This window comes from Mastigoproctus giganteus, chromosome 7 (assembly GCF_048544385.1).
Source record: "Mastigoproctus giganteus isolate SK-2022 chromosome 7, ASM4854438v1, whole genome shotgun sequence".
Lineage (NCBI taxonomy): Eukaryota > Metazoa > Arthropoda > Arachnida > Uropygi > Thelyphonidae > Mastigoproctus > Mastigoproctus giganteus.
This window is the reverse complement of record NC_143581.1, coordinates 159,318,379-159,337,489: the sequence shown is the minus strand read 5'-3', so window position 1 is coordinate 159,337,489 and position 19,111 is coordinate 159,318,379. Positions and strand designations below refer to the sequence as shown.

At 35.8% G+C, this 19,111-nt stretch overlaps 1 protein-coding gene across 1 annotated transcript in view; it reads left to right on the top strand.

The window, feature by feature from the left end:
* LOC150083283 (pregnancy zone protein-like) overlaps nt 1-19,111 on the top strand; it is a 374,597-nt gene that overhangs the window by 1,267 nt on the left and 354,219 nt on the right. Inside the window, exon 3 of the mRNA XM_090378461.1 lies at nt 15,184-15,296. Coding sequence (XP_090234587.1) covers nt 15,184-15,296 — 113 coding nt within the window. The remainder of the gene's footprint in view (nt 1-15,183; nt 15,297-19,111) is intronic.

Genomic DNA, 19,111 nt, shown 5'->3' with positions numbered 1-19,111 from the left:
ACCTTGGGAGGTGCATTATGACCACAGAAACTGATGCACCAACAACTAACAAAAAAAAAAAAAAAAAAGTTCACAGCCATGCATCACATGCACTGACTCAATATACTACTTAATTTTACACGTTGTAGTGTATCTAGCTATTTTTGTGCCCTACAATTTATAACTTATCAAGAAGAAAAATATTTTTAAAGTAAATTTTTTAATAAAATTTAATAAAAAATTTTTTATTAAATATTAATAAAAAAATTTATTGAGAACTCCAAAAAAAAAAAAAGTTTCCCAAAATTTTAAAATTTTTTATTTAAAATGCAAGAATATATATATTTTTTAATAGTGCTGACACCGAGGTATCTCATTCGCAATGAGATGCTTCAAATGTGTTATGTAAAGGCAAAGTCTGTTTATTTAACCTTGAGTTGTTGCATGGAGGACAATAGTCAGTCTGCATGTTTAAAACTGTTGCCCATGATTGGTATTTGCACCAGAGCTAAAGTTCTTTTTGCTTTCCTAACTTATCCCAATTCATTTTTTGTACACGATTTGAGATCTGCTATGGGTCAGTAATCTAAGTAATTTAGAGCCAAATTGATCTGGAGGACAATAGTCTCCATGTAGCCACTCTTCATTTCAATTCCAGTTTCAATTTCATAGTGCACCATTCTTGTTCTTGCTTGTTGCATTCTTTTTTTTTGTTCTCTGTTTGTTGCATAATCTTGCATTTATTTTATTTAGGTGTAATCACCTACATTAATTTCTTTACAGTGCGGCATGTCATATTTTAAAAGAATTACTGTATGTAATTTTAGTGCTGGGAGTGAAACACAACTGTTGAAGTTTACTACTGAATGTACAGATTATAAACTAAATAGTGGTATTGAGTTTGGGGTGGACAGATGAGTCAGCTACACTGCTTCTAAACGTTGAGTAAGAGATCTGGACTTTTCCTTGAGTTATAGAAAAGAGGAAGAGGAGGAGAGAGACAGGCTCAGTGAATATGTTTATTCTAAGGCCCATGCTGACTTTTGATAGGTCTGGAACTAAATAATTTGAGATAGGGACAATGATGTAGAAGCTGACTGTATGGGATCTAGTGACCATGATTCTGCCACAACCAAATGACTGCAAAAGTGTTTTAGTGAATTTCCCCCAATCGTACTAATAATGTGTATATAAATTGTTTGAACAATCATAATTGAATGAAAATCATTGCATCCTCAGTGATAAACAAAATTCAGTTGAAAGAAAGTTTGTTTACCGTCCTGAACATGGTTTGTAATAACAATAGGTTTTATAATATAGAAACTGAACCAAAATTGTGTAATCCTAAGTTTTCTGTTTGGCTTACAAACCCTGTCTACATTTTTACTGAAATAAAATGCAATGTATGCAGTGCAGTTATTATTTTGGAGAATAGTGAAAACCTAACCACTTCAACTTGCATAGATTGAAATCTGGCATTAATTTCTAGAAGAAATACAGGTAATTCTCAGAAATTTTGTGGTACCATTTCTTGAATGACCCTTGGGTGACTGAATTTCTGTCCTTATTACAGTGTGTGAAGTGTAATAAGAACAGTAATTCATTCACTGAATAAATGGTACAGGAAGTACCATGAAACGTATGAAAATTATCTTTAATTTCATGAAATTAAAGATCCTTCTGTACTGAGGTTGAAGTGCTTAGATTTTCAATTTACCTGCATATCATGACACTAAAAGAACAACTTAGTTATTACTTTTTGAGAGAATTGTTTATTAAAAATATATGTAGATCTTTATTTAGAAATTAAGAGTCCTAGAAACCAACATCTTTATTTCCTCTTCAGTGTAAAAGAAATACCAACATATTTTCTATCAGTGTCTAGCATCACAGGACTCATTTATTATAACAGCTCTTTTTCTCCCAGGAACTTAAGTTGATATCATGTCCCTGAATATATTACCAAGAACCACATTACAAAGAAAAAAGTAAGCTGCAAGTGCAGAAATGAACTTTTAAGTTGGAAGACAATTTAAAAATTCATGAGTGATGATGTTACAAAATCATTGTGACAATTGAAGCATTAATTATTCTGTAATGAACAATTAATTTATTGGTACAGTAATATGATAAGATAATGTGATTATTTAGTGTGCAACATTCTATTGAACAAAAAAATAAAATTAGAATTTGACTTAATTTTGTATATTTAGGTATAACATACAATAAAATATGTATGTTATACCTAAATATATTTTGTTGGTTTCATTTTTTTTATATTTGTGTTAAAGCAGAATTTATTTATCTGCTTTTCTGTTGTTATTCTATCATAGATAATATATTAATGCACATGTATAATAAACATTGTGACAAAAGGTCTTTTTTTTTTTAATTTTTCCTGCATAGTGGTTGTAGTTTTTTTTAAAAATTATTTCAAAATGTATTTTGTTATATGCTTATTGATCAATACAAAATATATTAAAATAACTGTCGACAATTATTTATTACTTTTTTTTTTTGTAAGGTGGCGCACTGATAAGACTTTGGTGCCTCATAGGTATGCTGTGGCCCTGGTAACTGATATATCAGGTTTTGCATAATGGATGAGACTAGAACCCTCTGTATTAATGCATTGCAGTTTTGCTATCTGGTTAAAAACTAAAACACATAAAAATAACCCTTCTCTATTCTTCTCAAAACTTCTCATAATTTTATGACATGGCCTCATAATGATGAATTCAGATTTCATCTCAAATCGCAGTGTGCTTAATATAGCATTGTCATCTCTTTCAATTAGTTCTGCATATTTCAGCATATTTTCAATTATTTCTGAATATTTCAGCTTGTCTTTCTTTTTACTTTTTCAGCAATCTTGACACATTGCTGAAAAAGTTGATAAAAACCTTGAACAGGTATTTCAAAAACTAAGTTTTTTATGAACAATAAAGTGTATGGTGCCTTGTTTATCATGAACTTCTATGGTAGTTGATGTATTATCACCAATCTTCCTAAGTTAAATTTTCAGTTGACTGTTGAAATTCATTACTCTCAACTACCTATTTCTACCTTTATTAAATATTTAATTCTGTTTGTGGGCATTGCTTTGGTACATACAACACTTAACTCACATTTTCGATTAACTTATGTGTTAATTTATGTTTGTTACTCACTAATCTTCCAAAGATGAATTTTCAGTTGCCCATTGAAATGAATTACTGTAAACATATTCGGTCATCCTGAACAGTGAACAAGATGTTTACTGTTCAAGATGTTTTGCTGTTCAGAATGGCTAAATTACGAGATGTTTACTGTTCAGAATGGCTAAATTACGAGTTGTTTACTGTTCAGAATGGCTAACTGTAGTTGACAGTAATTCATTTCAGTGGGCAACTGAAAATTCATATTTGGAAGATTAGTGAACATCCAATAGCTCATTTTTGCCTTTATTAAACATTTTTTTTAAACCAACCACAACATACTAAAAACTGATCAGAGATGCTTGCTCCTGGGTAGCTGTGATGCAAAATGAAATGCATGAAATATGATTTTTCTAAGTGGGTGATATTTTTTGCTTATATACCTGTACTTATTGAATGACCCCTAAATTTAATTTTTATTTGAACTGCCATTATCAAGATATCACAAAAAACATTGCGCTATCCATAAAATTTTAGTAAATTGTTAAAAAAGTGTTTTCTTTCTTGGCAGCTCATTTCCAGGCTACATTGGGATCTGATATTTAGATATTATTAAAACTTATCAAATAAGGAGTTTGAATAGTAATATTACCATTTGAATAGCAGTATCTTCGAGTATTGGTAAATTGCGACTAACCTAATTTAGAGCACCCTTGGATTCAAGGGAGGTCTCCACAGACTGGAGATGTGCGAATATATCTCCCAATTCACTATGTGGGATCAAAGGGTGACACGAGTAATTATAGACCTGTTAGTTTAACTTCTGTTCTGGGGAAAATAATGGAGTCACTGGTTAAAGAGGCATTGCAGGATCATCTAGACAAGACTGCAATAATAGTTCGGGCACAGCATAGGTATGTTAAGAGGAAGTGTTGATGGACCAATTTGATTGGATTCTGTAATGTTGTCACAAAAAAGAACTGGATGCAAAAAAATAATTTTGATATCATATACTTGGATTTCAGGAAAGCTTTTGATACTTTTGCACATAGGAGACTACTGTCCCTCATGGTTCAGTGTCGGGACCATTGTTGCTTTCTATATTTATCAGTGATATTGATGAAAGTATATCAGGCTTAATGTCCAAGTAGACAGATGATACGAAGGTTGAAGGGTTCTTAATAACAGTATACTACTGCACAAAATCTAGAAAAGTTGGGCAGATGGGCTGAGAAGTGGCAACTGTAGTTTAACATTGACAAATGAAAAATACTGCATATGAGTAGCAGTAACCCTAGAGTAACGTACCAGCTGTGTTGTATTACACTCAGGTAGTGGAGAATGAAAAAGACCTGGGGGTAATTGTGCAATCAGATATGAAGTTTTCTGAGCAGTGCAGACAGGTTGCCAGAGAAGCTCATGGGATCTTGTCAATGATATGCAGGAATTTGGTTAGCAGCAATCAGGAGGTGATTATCCCTTTGTATAAAGCAGTGGTCAGACCAACCTTGAGTACTGTATACAGGTCTGGAGACCTCATTTTAGAAAGGATGTAGAGTTGCTGGAATGAGATTGGTGAGGGGAACAAAGCAAGAAAGGCTTCAGTTCTGTAAATTGCAGCTCTTGGAGACAAGGAACCTGTGAAGTAATCTGATTGAGGTATATAAGGCATTGAATGGTTTGAGTAAACTCAGTGCTGATGGAATTCTTCCTCTTGCTCATATTAGGCACTTGATGGGCTATAAATTCAAATTAAGGAAAGACAGTTGTATCTGTCGTTGTGGAAATCAACAGGTTAAATAAATTCAAGGAAGAACTGGACAAATTTTTGGAGGGAATGAATGGGTGTAGTGGGAAAGTTTTTTTTTTTAACTGATGCTGTATAAGCATGCTTTCTTGAATCATATGTCTCTATTAATGCTAATGCCAACTAATACAGTTTTTAGGTATAAAAGCAGAAGAAAATGATTAGCATATTTTTATACCAAACCTTGTTTAATTATTAAAACATTGATTTATTTTGTCATTGCATATTACATTTCTCAAAACCTAGGGCATTTTCTGTAGTCCACTTTAAATGTATATTGACAAAAGTACCTGAACACCCCTGAAATTTGGCAAAATGAACCATACTCATCATCCATATATTAGGAATAGGTATAAAAGCAACTGTGTTCACATTAGAAGATTCTTCTACTTGCTGGGATTACTCACACATGAGGGGGCATAAATTCAAATTCAGGAAGGATGTTAAAGGATAGGTGTGTGGAAGTTTGCTTTCAGACAGTGGGCAGTTTATTGTTGGAACAGACTTACATCTGTTGTTGTTGTTGTTGTGGAAGTGGATGGGTTGAATAAATTCTAGGGAGAACTAGACAAATTCTTGGAGGGTATGGATGGGTGAACTATGTTTTTTTTTTTTTTTTTTTTTTTTTGACTGATGCAATGTAAGCTTGCTTTCTTGCATCATTTGGCCTTACTACTACTTTCTAGCAATAATAGCTTTATGCTTCTATTTGGTGATTACATCAGCAACTGTTGGTCTGTTTAATATAGAGTGTTGCAGTTTTGATGCAGAGGCACAAACTCTTAACCTACAGAAATTCATTGATATTCTTAGCATATCAATGAAATACAATAGGTTAAGGGTTTGTGCCTTTAATGGATTACAGTAGATTAGGGATTTGTGCCTTTAACATATCAATGAATTACAGTAGGTTAGGGATTTGTGCCTTTAATATATCAGGTGCCTCTGTAGCCAGGTGGGAGGGAGCAGCAGTGCGTAGCACATGCTTCCTAATTAGACCGGGGTTCGAGCCCGTCACCACCAAATACGGAGGATGCAGAAAGGTCAGGGATTGACCACCGCATATCCTGGAGCAATATGGCCTTAGTTGCTGATGCTCCTAAAAACCAAATAACTAACTAACTTTAACATATCAATGAAATACAGTAGGTTAAGGGTTTGTGCCTTTGCATCAAAACTGCAACACTCTAAATCAACAGATCCACAGTTGCTGGTGTAATCACCAAATAGAAACATAATGATGCTAAACAAACACACGGTTCATCTATCCATACCCATGAAGAATTTGTCAGTTCTCCCCTTGAATTTATTCAACCCATCCACTTCCACAGCAACAGATGGAAACCTGTTCCAACAGACAACCACCCGCTGGCTGAAGGCAAATTTCTGCACATCTATCCTGCAACCAACCTTCCTCAACTTGAAATTATGTCCCCTCATTTGTGTAGTCTCAGCAAGTGGAAAAATACCATTATGTCCTAAAACATTCTCCAACTCTCAATTTTGTTTTCCCAGTGCTTATATCACACCAGACTGACTCAACATTGCACTCTTCACTCACATCAATTGGATGCACTGCCTTAGGTTTAATACTCTTCTTAACTAAGAGCATAACCCTTCCACCTCTTCTGGCCTGCCTTTCCTTTCTGTATGCATTATACTTCCCATATTCAAATTCAGTATCACCTAGGTCTGAGTGACACCCTGTCTCAGCTATTCCTACAATGTCTGCATTTGATGACTTAATCAGTACTTCAAATTCATCAAATTTATTTGCAATGTTCCTAGCATTAGTGTACATGTAAGTATACATGCATGTGTTCTTTCTCTTAGTTACCCTAACACAGCCCATGTATTGATTTGTTCCATGATTACCCAAAGCAGGGCCTGAAATCCAAGACACTTTGCTTTCCAGGCTGCTGCATGTACCAATAGTAGCAATGCAAGAGTCACTTTCGCCTCTGCCTGCAGCTCTAGTTGAACTATTATTCTGTGTATCCCCCCTCTCAAGCTAGCTGTTTTCCAACCCACCTATCAATAGTTTGAGCAAATATTCTTGCACCCCTTCTGTTCAAGTGTATCCCATCCTTGTAAAAACTATCTCTCCTGTTAAAAAGCACAGACCATTGCTGAGAAAAATTCTACCCAATGAGCCTTGTGCATTCGCTTCTCTCCAGGGCTGAATTATTTGACAAGGCTCTCAACATATGCTTTCTCTTGGAAGCACATGTTGGATCATGTCTGGGCAGAATTGCAGAACACTTTCAAATTCAGTCCTAGCTTGTGAGTTTTTCCCAACATTTCCCTGTACTTGTTAAGCAAGTCTTCAGGTTTCTTACTCTTAATGTCATTAGTGTCACCTTTGTACAACTTGTACAACAATATCACTTTTTGTGCCCTTAAAAGATGATATCTGCTCTACAATGTTATCTACTTTTGTCCCTGGCAGATATACCCTGGTGCTATTCCACCTATCTTTCTTGCACAACATATTTCTTGTTTCCCTGTCAATAACTAGCTCCTGTGGGACCAGTGCATTGCCGTGAAGCTTGCCATTGTGTTGATGGACAAAAGTGATCTCTGGCATTGAGTTGGGCAGCTGAGAGCTTGATGGGCTCCCCATTTTAATTCCTTCAAAGGCATCCATTCTACTTAATCCACCTTACATCCACTCTAATTAATTATTTTTTTGTTTCTAGATGTCTTTAGAAACATCATGTCATTGCAGATTTCAGAATTCCAAAAAAGTGAGTACAGAGCTATCATAAAATAGCTGCTGTTTGAATGAAATACATGAAGAAATGTCAAAATAATGACAAGAAAAAGAAATTTGTCTTTCTAATTAATAATAGTTATGAAGCATCAGGAATTGAATTTTCCAAATCATTCTAGGTAATTTTTAGGAGATATACTAAAATTCCTGGATTTAATTGTGTCTGAGTGATTGAAGGGTAAGAGTGTAAGAATGCACGCACATTTGAGTGGACCATAGTTGAAATCTGTTTGACTGTTTAATGCAGTTAATAATTACATTCACTGTAAAAAAATGATTAATTGTAAGCCCTTTTGACGGTGGTTTTGCCAGAGTGGCAATATTCGGAACTACCACAACACAAAAGTGTTGGGTGATTCCAAATGTTGCCACTGAAAAAATGCAAATCCATTACCGTGGATTATTGCTATTTATTGGATCATTTGAAGGAAAATTTTGAATTAAAAAACAAAAAAAAAAAAAAAAAAAAAACCCAGAAAATTTTGAAAAGTTGTCATGTTCCTTCCAGACAATGCACTGGCTCAGAAAGCTTATACAATGATGATGAAATTAAAAGAAATATTTCCAACAGGAGGACTTCCATTTGGTCCAATGTATAGTCCATTCATTGGATGCAACTGCCTCAAACTATTATCATTTTCCACAACTGAAAAAATATTTGAAAGGAACTAGATTTCATTTTGAAAATGTTATTATCGCAATGATAGAGTGCTGAATTGCAGGACGAGATTCAGATTTTTTTTTTTTTTTTTTGCTTGGCCAAAAAATATTGGAGGAAAGATGTAGCAAGTGCATTAGTTTTTAGAGAAAGTATTTGGGGAAAAGTGTAGTTTCATTTATCACATCTGGCTAAGTCTTTATTAAAAACACTGTCTGATACAGAAATCCTATTCACTGTATAGTGTTTTATAAAGTGTGCCTCTTCTAAAAATATTTAAATTCAGTATTTTTTTAAGTTTTGCTGAAATTTTTGAACATGTAGAACAAAAATGATGTGATATTGACTCTTATTTTAATCAAAATATTTTCTCTGACCTTGTTCATCAAAAACAAAGTATATTTTATACCATAGGGAACAAACAAAAAAGAAAAAAAAAAAAAAGGTTTTATCAAATATTGCAAAGTTTCCATCTTAGCACTGGTATTTAAATTACTGAGATTTACACATTTGTTCTAGTATTGTGAATAAAATTTAATTACCGCAAAATATTAACATTTTTTTCTCACTGGAGAGAATGAACTCTGTTCAATCCTTAAGACTTAAAACTCTTTAATGAATTGCTAAGTAACATTAGCAATACTGTTTGTCTCTATTTCAGTTTTTATTCCATTATCTCTTTTTTTCTTATGGCATCTCTTGCTCATTGCACATTATTCATTTAATAGTGTCATATTTGCAAGTTGTGTGAATGCTAAAACAGATGAGTAAGAGTATTGTTGTCCAGAGCTTTATAATATAAATTTATACCAAAACTTCCATTTTAATAAATTTTTCAAAGAATAATTTATAACTAATAGAGGAATATATTAAAAGTTACTGATTAACAGCTTCAATAAAACAGAGACAAGATAACAATATTTCACACACGAATATAAATTTCAGTTCATTAGTTCTGATCCTTCCAACTTTGATAATTTTCTCCATGATTTTCCCTACTGCTGAAGTTAGACTAACCGGCCGGTAATTTCCCACTTCACTCTTAGAACTGCCCTTATGTATTGGAGACACAGTGGCACTTTTTAAATCAAACGAAATTACTCCCGAGTCCAGTGATGCTTGTATAATTAGCCTCAGTGGTTCAATGCACTCACTTAAATCCTCCCTTATGATTATAGGGTATATGCCATCAACCCCAGGAGTCTTACTGGCCTGTAGGCTTGAAAGTTTTTATTAAATAAACATGTAAAATTTCAACATCATTAATTACATTTTTTTCAACTTCACTCCCATAATTTCTCATTGACTATATGGGCTATTGACTATATGTATTAGTACTACATGGACTTCATACCTATCAACTCTGGATTTACAAAAGCAATTCTTTCATCTTGACTCATTCTCTGTCTCACCATTGAAACCTAGTCCTCCTCCCTCTCATTCTTTTTCACAAATAGTAAAAGTACAACTTTTCTGTTACATTTGTAATTTTTAAAACATTCTGCCAATTTCTGCTTATTTTTGTTAACAAATTGGCTAACACTGACTAGTTAACAAATTGGCCTTCAGGTATGCTAGTCTGTATTGCATGAAAGATGAAGAGTACACAAACCAGCATCTGTGTTACCTGTAGTATTTATTTATTTATTTTGTTGTTTGTGGTGTGAAGCTAATTATAAAACTTCTTCATTAAAATACCAAAGAATTGCTAATGTAACATTTCAGAAGAGCCATATGCATGATTTTCCCTATATTATAAAATTGGAAAAAGAAGTGTGCTTTGTGCATATAGATATGATTTTTCCATTTCATATGATGAAAAACATGATATGAAAAGACATTTGCAAACAAATACAATAAAAATGCATGCTGCTTAGCATTAGCATTAGTAGAGGCATTTGATGCAAGAAAGCAAGCTTATGCAGCATCAGCCAAAAAAAAAAAAAAAAACCCACTTCCACTTCACCCCTCTCTTCGTTCAAAATACCTGTCCAGCTGAGCCTTAAACTTATTTAGGCTATCAACCTCCACTACAAGGGATGGAAGTCTGTTCCACCAACCAACCACCCGCTGGCTAAAGGCAAATTTCCGCACGTCTGTCCTACATCTGTCTTTCCTCAATTTGAATTTATGCCCTCTCAGGTGATTTTTCTGAGCTAGAGGAAGAATCCCATCAGCATTGAGCATGCTTAAACCATTCAAGGCTTTATACACCTCTATCATATCACCTCGGTGGTGCCTAGTCTCCAGACACTGTAATTTGCAAAACTTAAGCCTTTCTTCGTAAGAGCACCCCTTTGTTCCATTCACTAATCTTGTTGCCCTTCTTTGTACTCGTTCCAGCAGCTCTACATCCTTCTTGAAATGAGGCCTCCAGACCTGTATACAGTACTCTAGGTGTGGCCTGACCATTGCCTTATACAATGAAATAATCACCTCCTTATCCCTGCTGGAAAAATTCGTGTATATCATTGACAATACTCCATGAGCTACCCTTGCAGCCCGTCTGCACTGCTCAGAGAACTTCATATCTGCCTGCACAACCACCCCCAAGTCCCTTTCATTCTCTACCACTGTCAGTGTAGTACCACAGAGTTGATACGTTGCTCTGGGGTTGCTGTTTCCCATGTGTAGTACTTTACATTTGTCAATGTTAAACTTCATTTGCCACCTCTCAGCCCATCTGCTCAACCTTTCCAGATCCTGTTGCAGCAGCATAGTGTCAGTAGTGTCCTTGACAACCCTGCCAACCTTTGTATCGTCTGCAAACTTGGACATTAAGCTTGATATACCATCATCAATATCATTTATAAATACAGAAAACAATAATGGACCCAACACTGAGCCCTGAGGGACTCCACTAATAACATTAGTCCACGATGAGCAGTGTCCATTGATTACCACTCTCTGTCTTCTCCCCCTCAACCACCCCTTTATCCATAGCAGCAATTTTCCTCCAATGTCACACTGCTCCAATTGGTGTAGCAGTTTTCCATGTGCAACAGTATCAAAAGCCTTTCTAAGATCCAAGTATATAATATCAAAGTTATTCCCTGCATCCAGTTCTTTTGTGACTGCATCATAGTATCCAATCAAATTGGTCAGGCAAGACTTCCCCTTAACAAAACCATGCTGTGTCTGAGCTATAACTGAAGTCTTGTCTAAATGATCCTGCAGTGCTTCTTTAACCAGTGCCTCCATTAATTTTCCTGGAACAGAAGTTAAGCTCACAGGTCTATAATTACTTGTGTAAGCCTTTGATCCTCCTTTGTGAATTGGGGTCACATTTGCACATTTCCAGTCTATGGGTACCTCCCCTGAGTCCAAGGAAGCTCTCATAATTATGGCTAAGGGTTTGCTTACTTCCTTTGCTGCCTCCTTTAATATAACTGGATGGATCCCATCCACCCCAGGTGCCTTTCTTGTGTTTATCTTCAACAGTTTCTCCTCCACTTTACTCCCAGTTATTTCAAGATTCTGTAGCTTACTGCTAGAGTTGAATACACCTCTGGCATTCCCCTCGCTGAATAACTCCTCATGTGTGAATGTCGATGCAAAATATTCATTTAGTTTGTTAGCTACCTGAGCAGAATCATCAACAGTTGACCCATCAATATCAAGTGGATCAATCTGATTCATCCCCTTCCTTCTAGAGTTTACATAAGTAAAGAACTCTTGGCTGTTTTTCTTTGCATCCCTTGCCAAGGATTTCTCATAATCTGCCTTCGCCTGCCTAACCTCCTTTGTAACTTGGTTGCATATCAACTTGTATCTATCATAGGCTTCTGTGTCATGTGTTAATTTGTAAGTATCCCATGCATTTTTCTTCTCTGCCATATGCCTCATTAGTTCATCTGACATCCATTTTGGCCTAAACCTTGAACAATATTTCTTAGTTGGTATGTAAAGCCTAGTAGCTTCCAAGATAAGTTCTTTGAATGCTTCCCATTTTGAATTTACTGTTGGTAACATCATCAGTTGGTCCCACTGTATAGAATTTAAATACTGTCTCAGTCCATCGTAGTCGCCTTTACGGAAGCAATAACCCCTTCCCTTTACCCCTAATGGTAGTTACCTCTTTGAGTAGATCCCACTTCAGCACACTGTGATCACTGCCACCTAGTGGTTCATTTATCTGCAGATTCTTAATGCATGAAGAATCACTGCTGATAATCAAATCAAGAGTATTACTCCCTCTAGTTGCCTCCCGAACATGCTGATGTAGAAAACAATCATCCAATAAATCCACAAAAGCCCTGCTAGTGTGTGAGTAACCAGCCCCCAAATTCCAGTCAATATCTGGGAAATTAAAATCTCCCATTATAAGACTCTCTGATTTACTGGCCCACTCTATTTCCCTGTGCAGTTTCTTATTATACTCATGAGAGTCATTAGGCCTATAGCACACTCCTACTCCCAATTTTGATCTCCCAATGCTTATGTCACACCAAACTGACTCAACACTGCACTGTCCAGCGATGTCGACTGGCTTCACTTCCTTGGTTTTTATGTGTTTCTTAACTAATAGCATAACCCTCCCCCCTTCCTATCCTGTCTATCCTTTCTGTAGACGTTGTACTCCCCAAATTGCAGTTCTGCATCCCTTATATCTGTGTGATACCACGTCTCTGATATCCCAACAATATCTGCCTTTGATGTTTGGAGCAATACCTCAAATTCATCAAATTTATTTACTAAACTCCTAGCATTGGTGTACACGCAAGTATACCTGCACCTGTTTCTATTCTTAGCTACCCTAACACAACCCATGTGTTTACTTGTACCGCAATGGCTCCCAGCAGTCTCTGAAATACCATGCATCTTGTTTTTCAGGCTTCTGCTCATTCTAATAGAAGCAGTGCAAGAATCTCTTTCACCTCTGCCAGTGGCTACTGTCAATCTATTGGTCTTTGTCTCCCCCCAAGCTAGCAGTTTTCCGACCCATCTAACACTGCTTAGAAAGAAATGCAAAAATAGATGTGTTATTTCAAAGTGAAGTTGATACTCTTATATCCGTTGAATGTTTATTTGCATTGTATGTCAATGAGTGCTGATAAAAATTCCTGTTATGGCAGGCTTAAATGGATTAGCAAGGTTAAAAAAGTGGTATTAAAGTGGAGATCTTTGAGTACTTGGGCTATAGGTTGTTCTTATCTCATTAATCTTTGTGTTGGAAAGAGGCCTGCATGTCTTCTGCTGAAAATGGATGAATATTTTTAAAACACTCATTATTATCTTGAAAAAAGTGCTAAAATGAAAGGTAGGTTGAAACTGTTTCAATTAATACATGTAAATGAAGTAAAAAAATATTTTAAAGCATTGTGGCTTAAAAGGATTGTTTGTCTTTGGGTAAATCTTTATGTAGGCCAGTGGCGACCTCTGATAAGTCTATATAAAGAGGAAGCTAGAAGTGGTGAAAAAAAAAAGCCATATGAGCACTTTCTAAAAATTCTAAATTGAAAACATAACAAACCGTTGCTAGTGAGTAGCACTAATTCGTGTCCAAAAACCAGTTGAGATTCAAAAGAAGTTTTGAGAAAAGACAAATTAATGAACTCTTCAAGGAAAAGAATTTGGCATTTTAACAATTCCTCAAAAACACACTTCAAATTTTCCCTTTTTGATGAAACTTTGGAAGAGCTCTTGACATAGTGTACATAGTATTAGGGTCAGGTGCCACCTGTGGTTTCCCACATCTGCTGCACTCTTGATAGTGAAGTCCAGACAAGCAGGGCCACTGTTATATACATTGACTCAACATTTTTGGAAGGGTATCTTCCATGATGTAATCATAATCAGCTGATGTCTACCAGACAATTCAAACAGAAGTCCACAGGCAGAAAAATCCTAGGTAAATGATATGCAAAAGCATACTTACTGGTAACACTACTATAGTTGTATATTTAGCATAAAATGGATATGTTGTCAATGAAATTTAATATTAAATATGAAATTTAATTTCATGCTTGTATGTTAACTTGTATGCTGCTGGAAGTTACCAAATGTACAGCTCTTGAAAACTTAATGTGGCAATTATGTGGGTCTTCTTGAATCTTGGTGTGTATTGGAGATATTGATCTGAAGGAACTGTTTTTTTCTTGTGATGCTTCCTTGATCTTACATAACCACATTTCCTTTATTCATTCTTTATAGTGGTATAGTTTAGGGCTAAAGCCTCAGGTTACGTAAATAGCGTAACTAATGTACAAGTTAGTGCATTTACATCATTTCTGTACATAGCCAACTACATAAGTAGTTATAAATTGGTATCATTAAGTATATCTCACATTGTGAATACCTTCACAATGAGTTGCCATAGTATTGCACTACCTCGAATAAGTAACGCTTCACCATAGGAGAAGACTATTGTTACTTATTCTCAGTGGCCTATCCACTGATGAGGAGCCAATAAGCTCCGAAATGGTGCCGTATGAATGATGGTATCTGCTGAGAATAAGTAAAAATAGTCTTCTCCTATGGTGAAGCGTTACTTATTCGAGGTAGTGCAATACCATGGCAACTCATTGTGAAGGTATTCACAATATGAGATATACTTAATGATGCAAATTTATAACTACTTATGTAGTTGGCTATGTACAGAAATGATGCAAATGCACTGACTTGTACATCATTCTTTATAGTTATGTGGGTCAGTTTCCATTAAAATTCCCATGGTCATTTAGATTATTACAGAGTGAGAATATTAGAGCTTCATACATATTTATTATTTTATCCAATATAGGATTATTTTTGTTTTATTTATGCATACCAAGATTTAAAAAATAATAATTTATTTTTTTTTTGCTATATATTTTTCTCCTCATTTTAGGAATTATTCGCAGAGCCAGTAAAATTAAGCATATAGATCGCAGTTCACTGATTCTTCAGCTTCTGTTTAACAAAGACCTTTATTTTAGACCTGGGCTTGCTTTAACAAAAACAGTAAGCATGTATTATTAGTTTGTGTGCAAATATATTTTTACATTGTTTTTTATTTTTGGCTTTCAAATATATAAAATTTTAAATTTATGCAAACTTTTTGTAGAAAATATGTATCTTGTAAACTGTTAAATTTGTAAAATCTTTTGAATGTCACATATTTGCTATTAATCAGAGTTATGAAGTCCTTCTTTTGAAATCTAATTACCAAAAAAAAAAAAAAAAAAGCATTAAAGTGGCAAAGCAACAGACCATAAGTCGGACCAACCTTTCATAAAATTAGTGGTAAGCTGTTAATCTATCCAAGAAGGGAAGCTCATTTGCGATTGTAATTACTACACCTGGGTTTCCCCACCACCCTCACATGTTTCAGCATTTGTTGAATTCTGAGGGTGTGATAAGAAAGACTGTTTTCCCATACTTATGAAATCTTTATGCTGTACATAAATATCCTTGGAAATGAAAACTGGATGAACCAGCACTGAACTATGAAGTACCATATTGAATTATGAGATACCATATGAAGAAATTCTGAATTAATCTTATTTATTGGATTATAACATGCTTTGAAGTATAAGGTGTATTAGAACTTTGAAAATCAAAATTTACAGAAATCCAATTTATTATTATTATTAACAGTAGTAGTAGTGGCAAATGATGCAAGAAAGCAAGCTTATACAGCATCAGCTAAAAAGAAAAATGGGGGCAAAACTGCCCATTTTATCTGAATTTATTAAAATTTTTTCTTCCTTGAATTTTATTCAGATTACCCACTACCAACAAGACCAGATGGGATTTAGTTCCAACAATTAGCCACATTCTGTCTGAAGGTAAATTTCTGCACATCTGACCCGCAACCAACCTTCCTGAACTTGAACTTGAATTTATGCCCCCTATTGTGTCGAGTAGCAAGAGGAAGGATGCCATCAGCAGAGAGCTTACTCAAGCCAGTCATATAAAGTACCTTACATTTGTCAGTACTAAATTTCAAGTGCCACTTATCAGCCTATATGCCTAATTTGTCTAGATCTTGTTGCAGTGGCATACTCTGAGATGCTGTAGTCATCTTTACAAATGAAAGTCCTTTTCCATAGAGCAGTTACATCTTTAAGTAAATCCCACATCAGTACTTTGTGATCACTGCCACCTGGTAGATCTTTTATTTGCAGATTGTTAAGGCATGAAGGGTGAATGCTGAAAATCAGATCAGTGGTATTGCTTTCTCTTGTTGCCTCTCTAATGTGCTAGTGCAAAAAATAGTCATCCAATAAATCCACAAAAGTCTTGCTACTGTGTGATTGAGTAATCCACACAGTCCAGTCATTATCTGTAAAGTTAAATCTCCTATTATAAGATATTCAAATTTACTGGCCCACTCTTTATGTCTGTGCAGTTGTTTGTTATACTCTTTGCAATCATTTGGCATATAACACACTCCTACCCTTATTTTTGTTATCCCACCGCTTATGTCTCATAAAACTAACCCAACGTTGAATGGCCAGCCATATCCACTCTGTGCACTGCCTTAGATTTTATGTGTTTCTTAACTAATTGCATAATCCCCTTTGTGCCCTCTCTATCTTTTTTATATATATTGTACTCCCCATATTCAAATAATGAATCCCTTATATTTGAGTAACACCATGTCTCTGATATCCCCATGGTGTTTGTTTTTGATGATTTGATCTGCACTTCAGATTCATCAAATTTATTTAATATGCTCCTGGCATAGTGTACACAAAGTATACCTGCAGCTGTTTTACCCTTAGTAACCCTAACAAAGCCCATCTATTTGCTTTTTCTATGAGGACCCCCAGCAGGTCTTGAACTCCTTGACACCTTGCTTTCCAGGTTGCTGCTTGTTCCAAGAGAAACAGTGCAAGAATCACTTTCACCTCTGGCTGAAGCTACTGTTAATCTATTCATCTGGGTATTCCACCCCTAAGCCAGCAGTTTTCCAACTCACTTCACATTGCCTCAATAGCACCAGCAAATATTTTTGCATCTTTTTTTATTTAAATGTATCCGATCCCTGTAAAAAGTCTTTTCTATTAATCAGCTCAGACACAAAGAGAAAAATTCTACCCCATGAGCCTTGCACCCTGGAGACAAGAGTCTCTCCAGGGTCAAATTGATTGACAAGGCTCTCGTCATGTACTCTCTCCAATTGTATCTGGCCAGAAATGCAGACACTTTCAAATTCAGTCCTAACTTGCAACTTTTTCTCAACATTCCTCTGTACTTGTTAATTAAATCTTTAGATATCGTACTCTTAATATCATTAGTATCAGATGATAGCTGCTCTACATCATCTACTACAAGGCCCCCCCTTCTCCCTTTGGCAGACACCCTGCTCCTATCCCATTTGTTCTTTTTTGCACAATATCATTCCCATTTCCCTGAAAATTGAGCCGTAAACCATAGCTACTAATTGTTTGACCAAGGATCACTGTTGCAGAGGATGCTTTTTGTTGTCTGATGCTGGAGCATAGGCTCAGATGTTCAAGTTGGTGGCTGAGTGCTTGATGGGTCCCTCTCTTTTAATCCTTTGAAGAATAGGGTTGATGCCTATGAACTCTATTCTTCAAACTTCTGATAACCTCATTAGAGTGCCAAGATTTTGCTTAACCTCTTCATGCTGTTTGCAACAAACACACACAAAGGCATCCACCTATGGCTATATTATATCTTTCTAGAGGTAATTTTGCACAAAGAGCACAAGTAACACCCACAAAATAATTCTGATTCATAGGAGAACTTCCTTTGGAAGTTTTTCCAAACCAAAGCATTTCCACTACTTTGAGTCCTTTTCTTTGCTGCTCTAGTCTGAGGCATGCTTTTAGTCTAAATTTAATTTAAAAACAACACACAAAACCAAGAAATCAAAAAGAATAATGTTATGCTAAACCCATTTATTTAAAAGCAGTACAAACCGTGCTCTTTTACATTATTACATTCTACATGATAGAGGCATGCTATTAAAAGACATCTGTATTGGTTATAGTTTATGATGTAATGATTAAACTGCTACAAAACCTTTCTCAGGTGTCTGGAGACCACCTACCAATAACTGGTACTCCAGGAAAATTTGGTCCTTGAGGTTGTCACAGACATTCTCTCAGATATTCCAGACAAGCTATACTTGCTACTTAGGAGTCTAAAACGCTGATGGAACTGATATTCGGGTGATATTCATGTCAAGTGAACCCAATTTCAGCGAGGTCCAGATGGTCTGTGACAGCCAAATCCTCTGCTTGCACCTTCACGAAGGTGGAACTTATTGTAATCATGGGTATAACCTCCATGCACAAGCACACTATGGGTGACCACCCAGATGTGAACAAACATAAGCAGGGTTCAAGGTGTGGTGCCCACACCACATGGAGGAATTCCGCCCCTCTGTGTTACCAGGCAATACAATGTGGTAGATGACTCTCATCAACCGGTGCAATACCACCACTTTGCTTATTGGAGGCTTGAAGTGGTGGAACCCATGTTTAATCTCCAGAGCTAAGTTGCGGTCAACTCTTCCTCATCTCTTTGATTATGCAGTATGACTGATGACTTTTGAGATTATGATGAACATCATGGCGAAATCCAATCTTCCTTACATTTCGAGGGTACAGCTCTAAAATGGTGTTCACAGGCCGGCCGCTAGTTAATACACTGGACCAAACCTATTGGTAACTCTTTAGGAGGCTTCCCGATCAGCTAGTGTATAATCGTGCTACCTCTACTTTGCTAGATAGTGACTGGAGGGAGTCTGAGTAGTGTAAATGCAGGGGGAATTGTTGAGGCCACATTATATCAAGGATCTG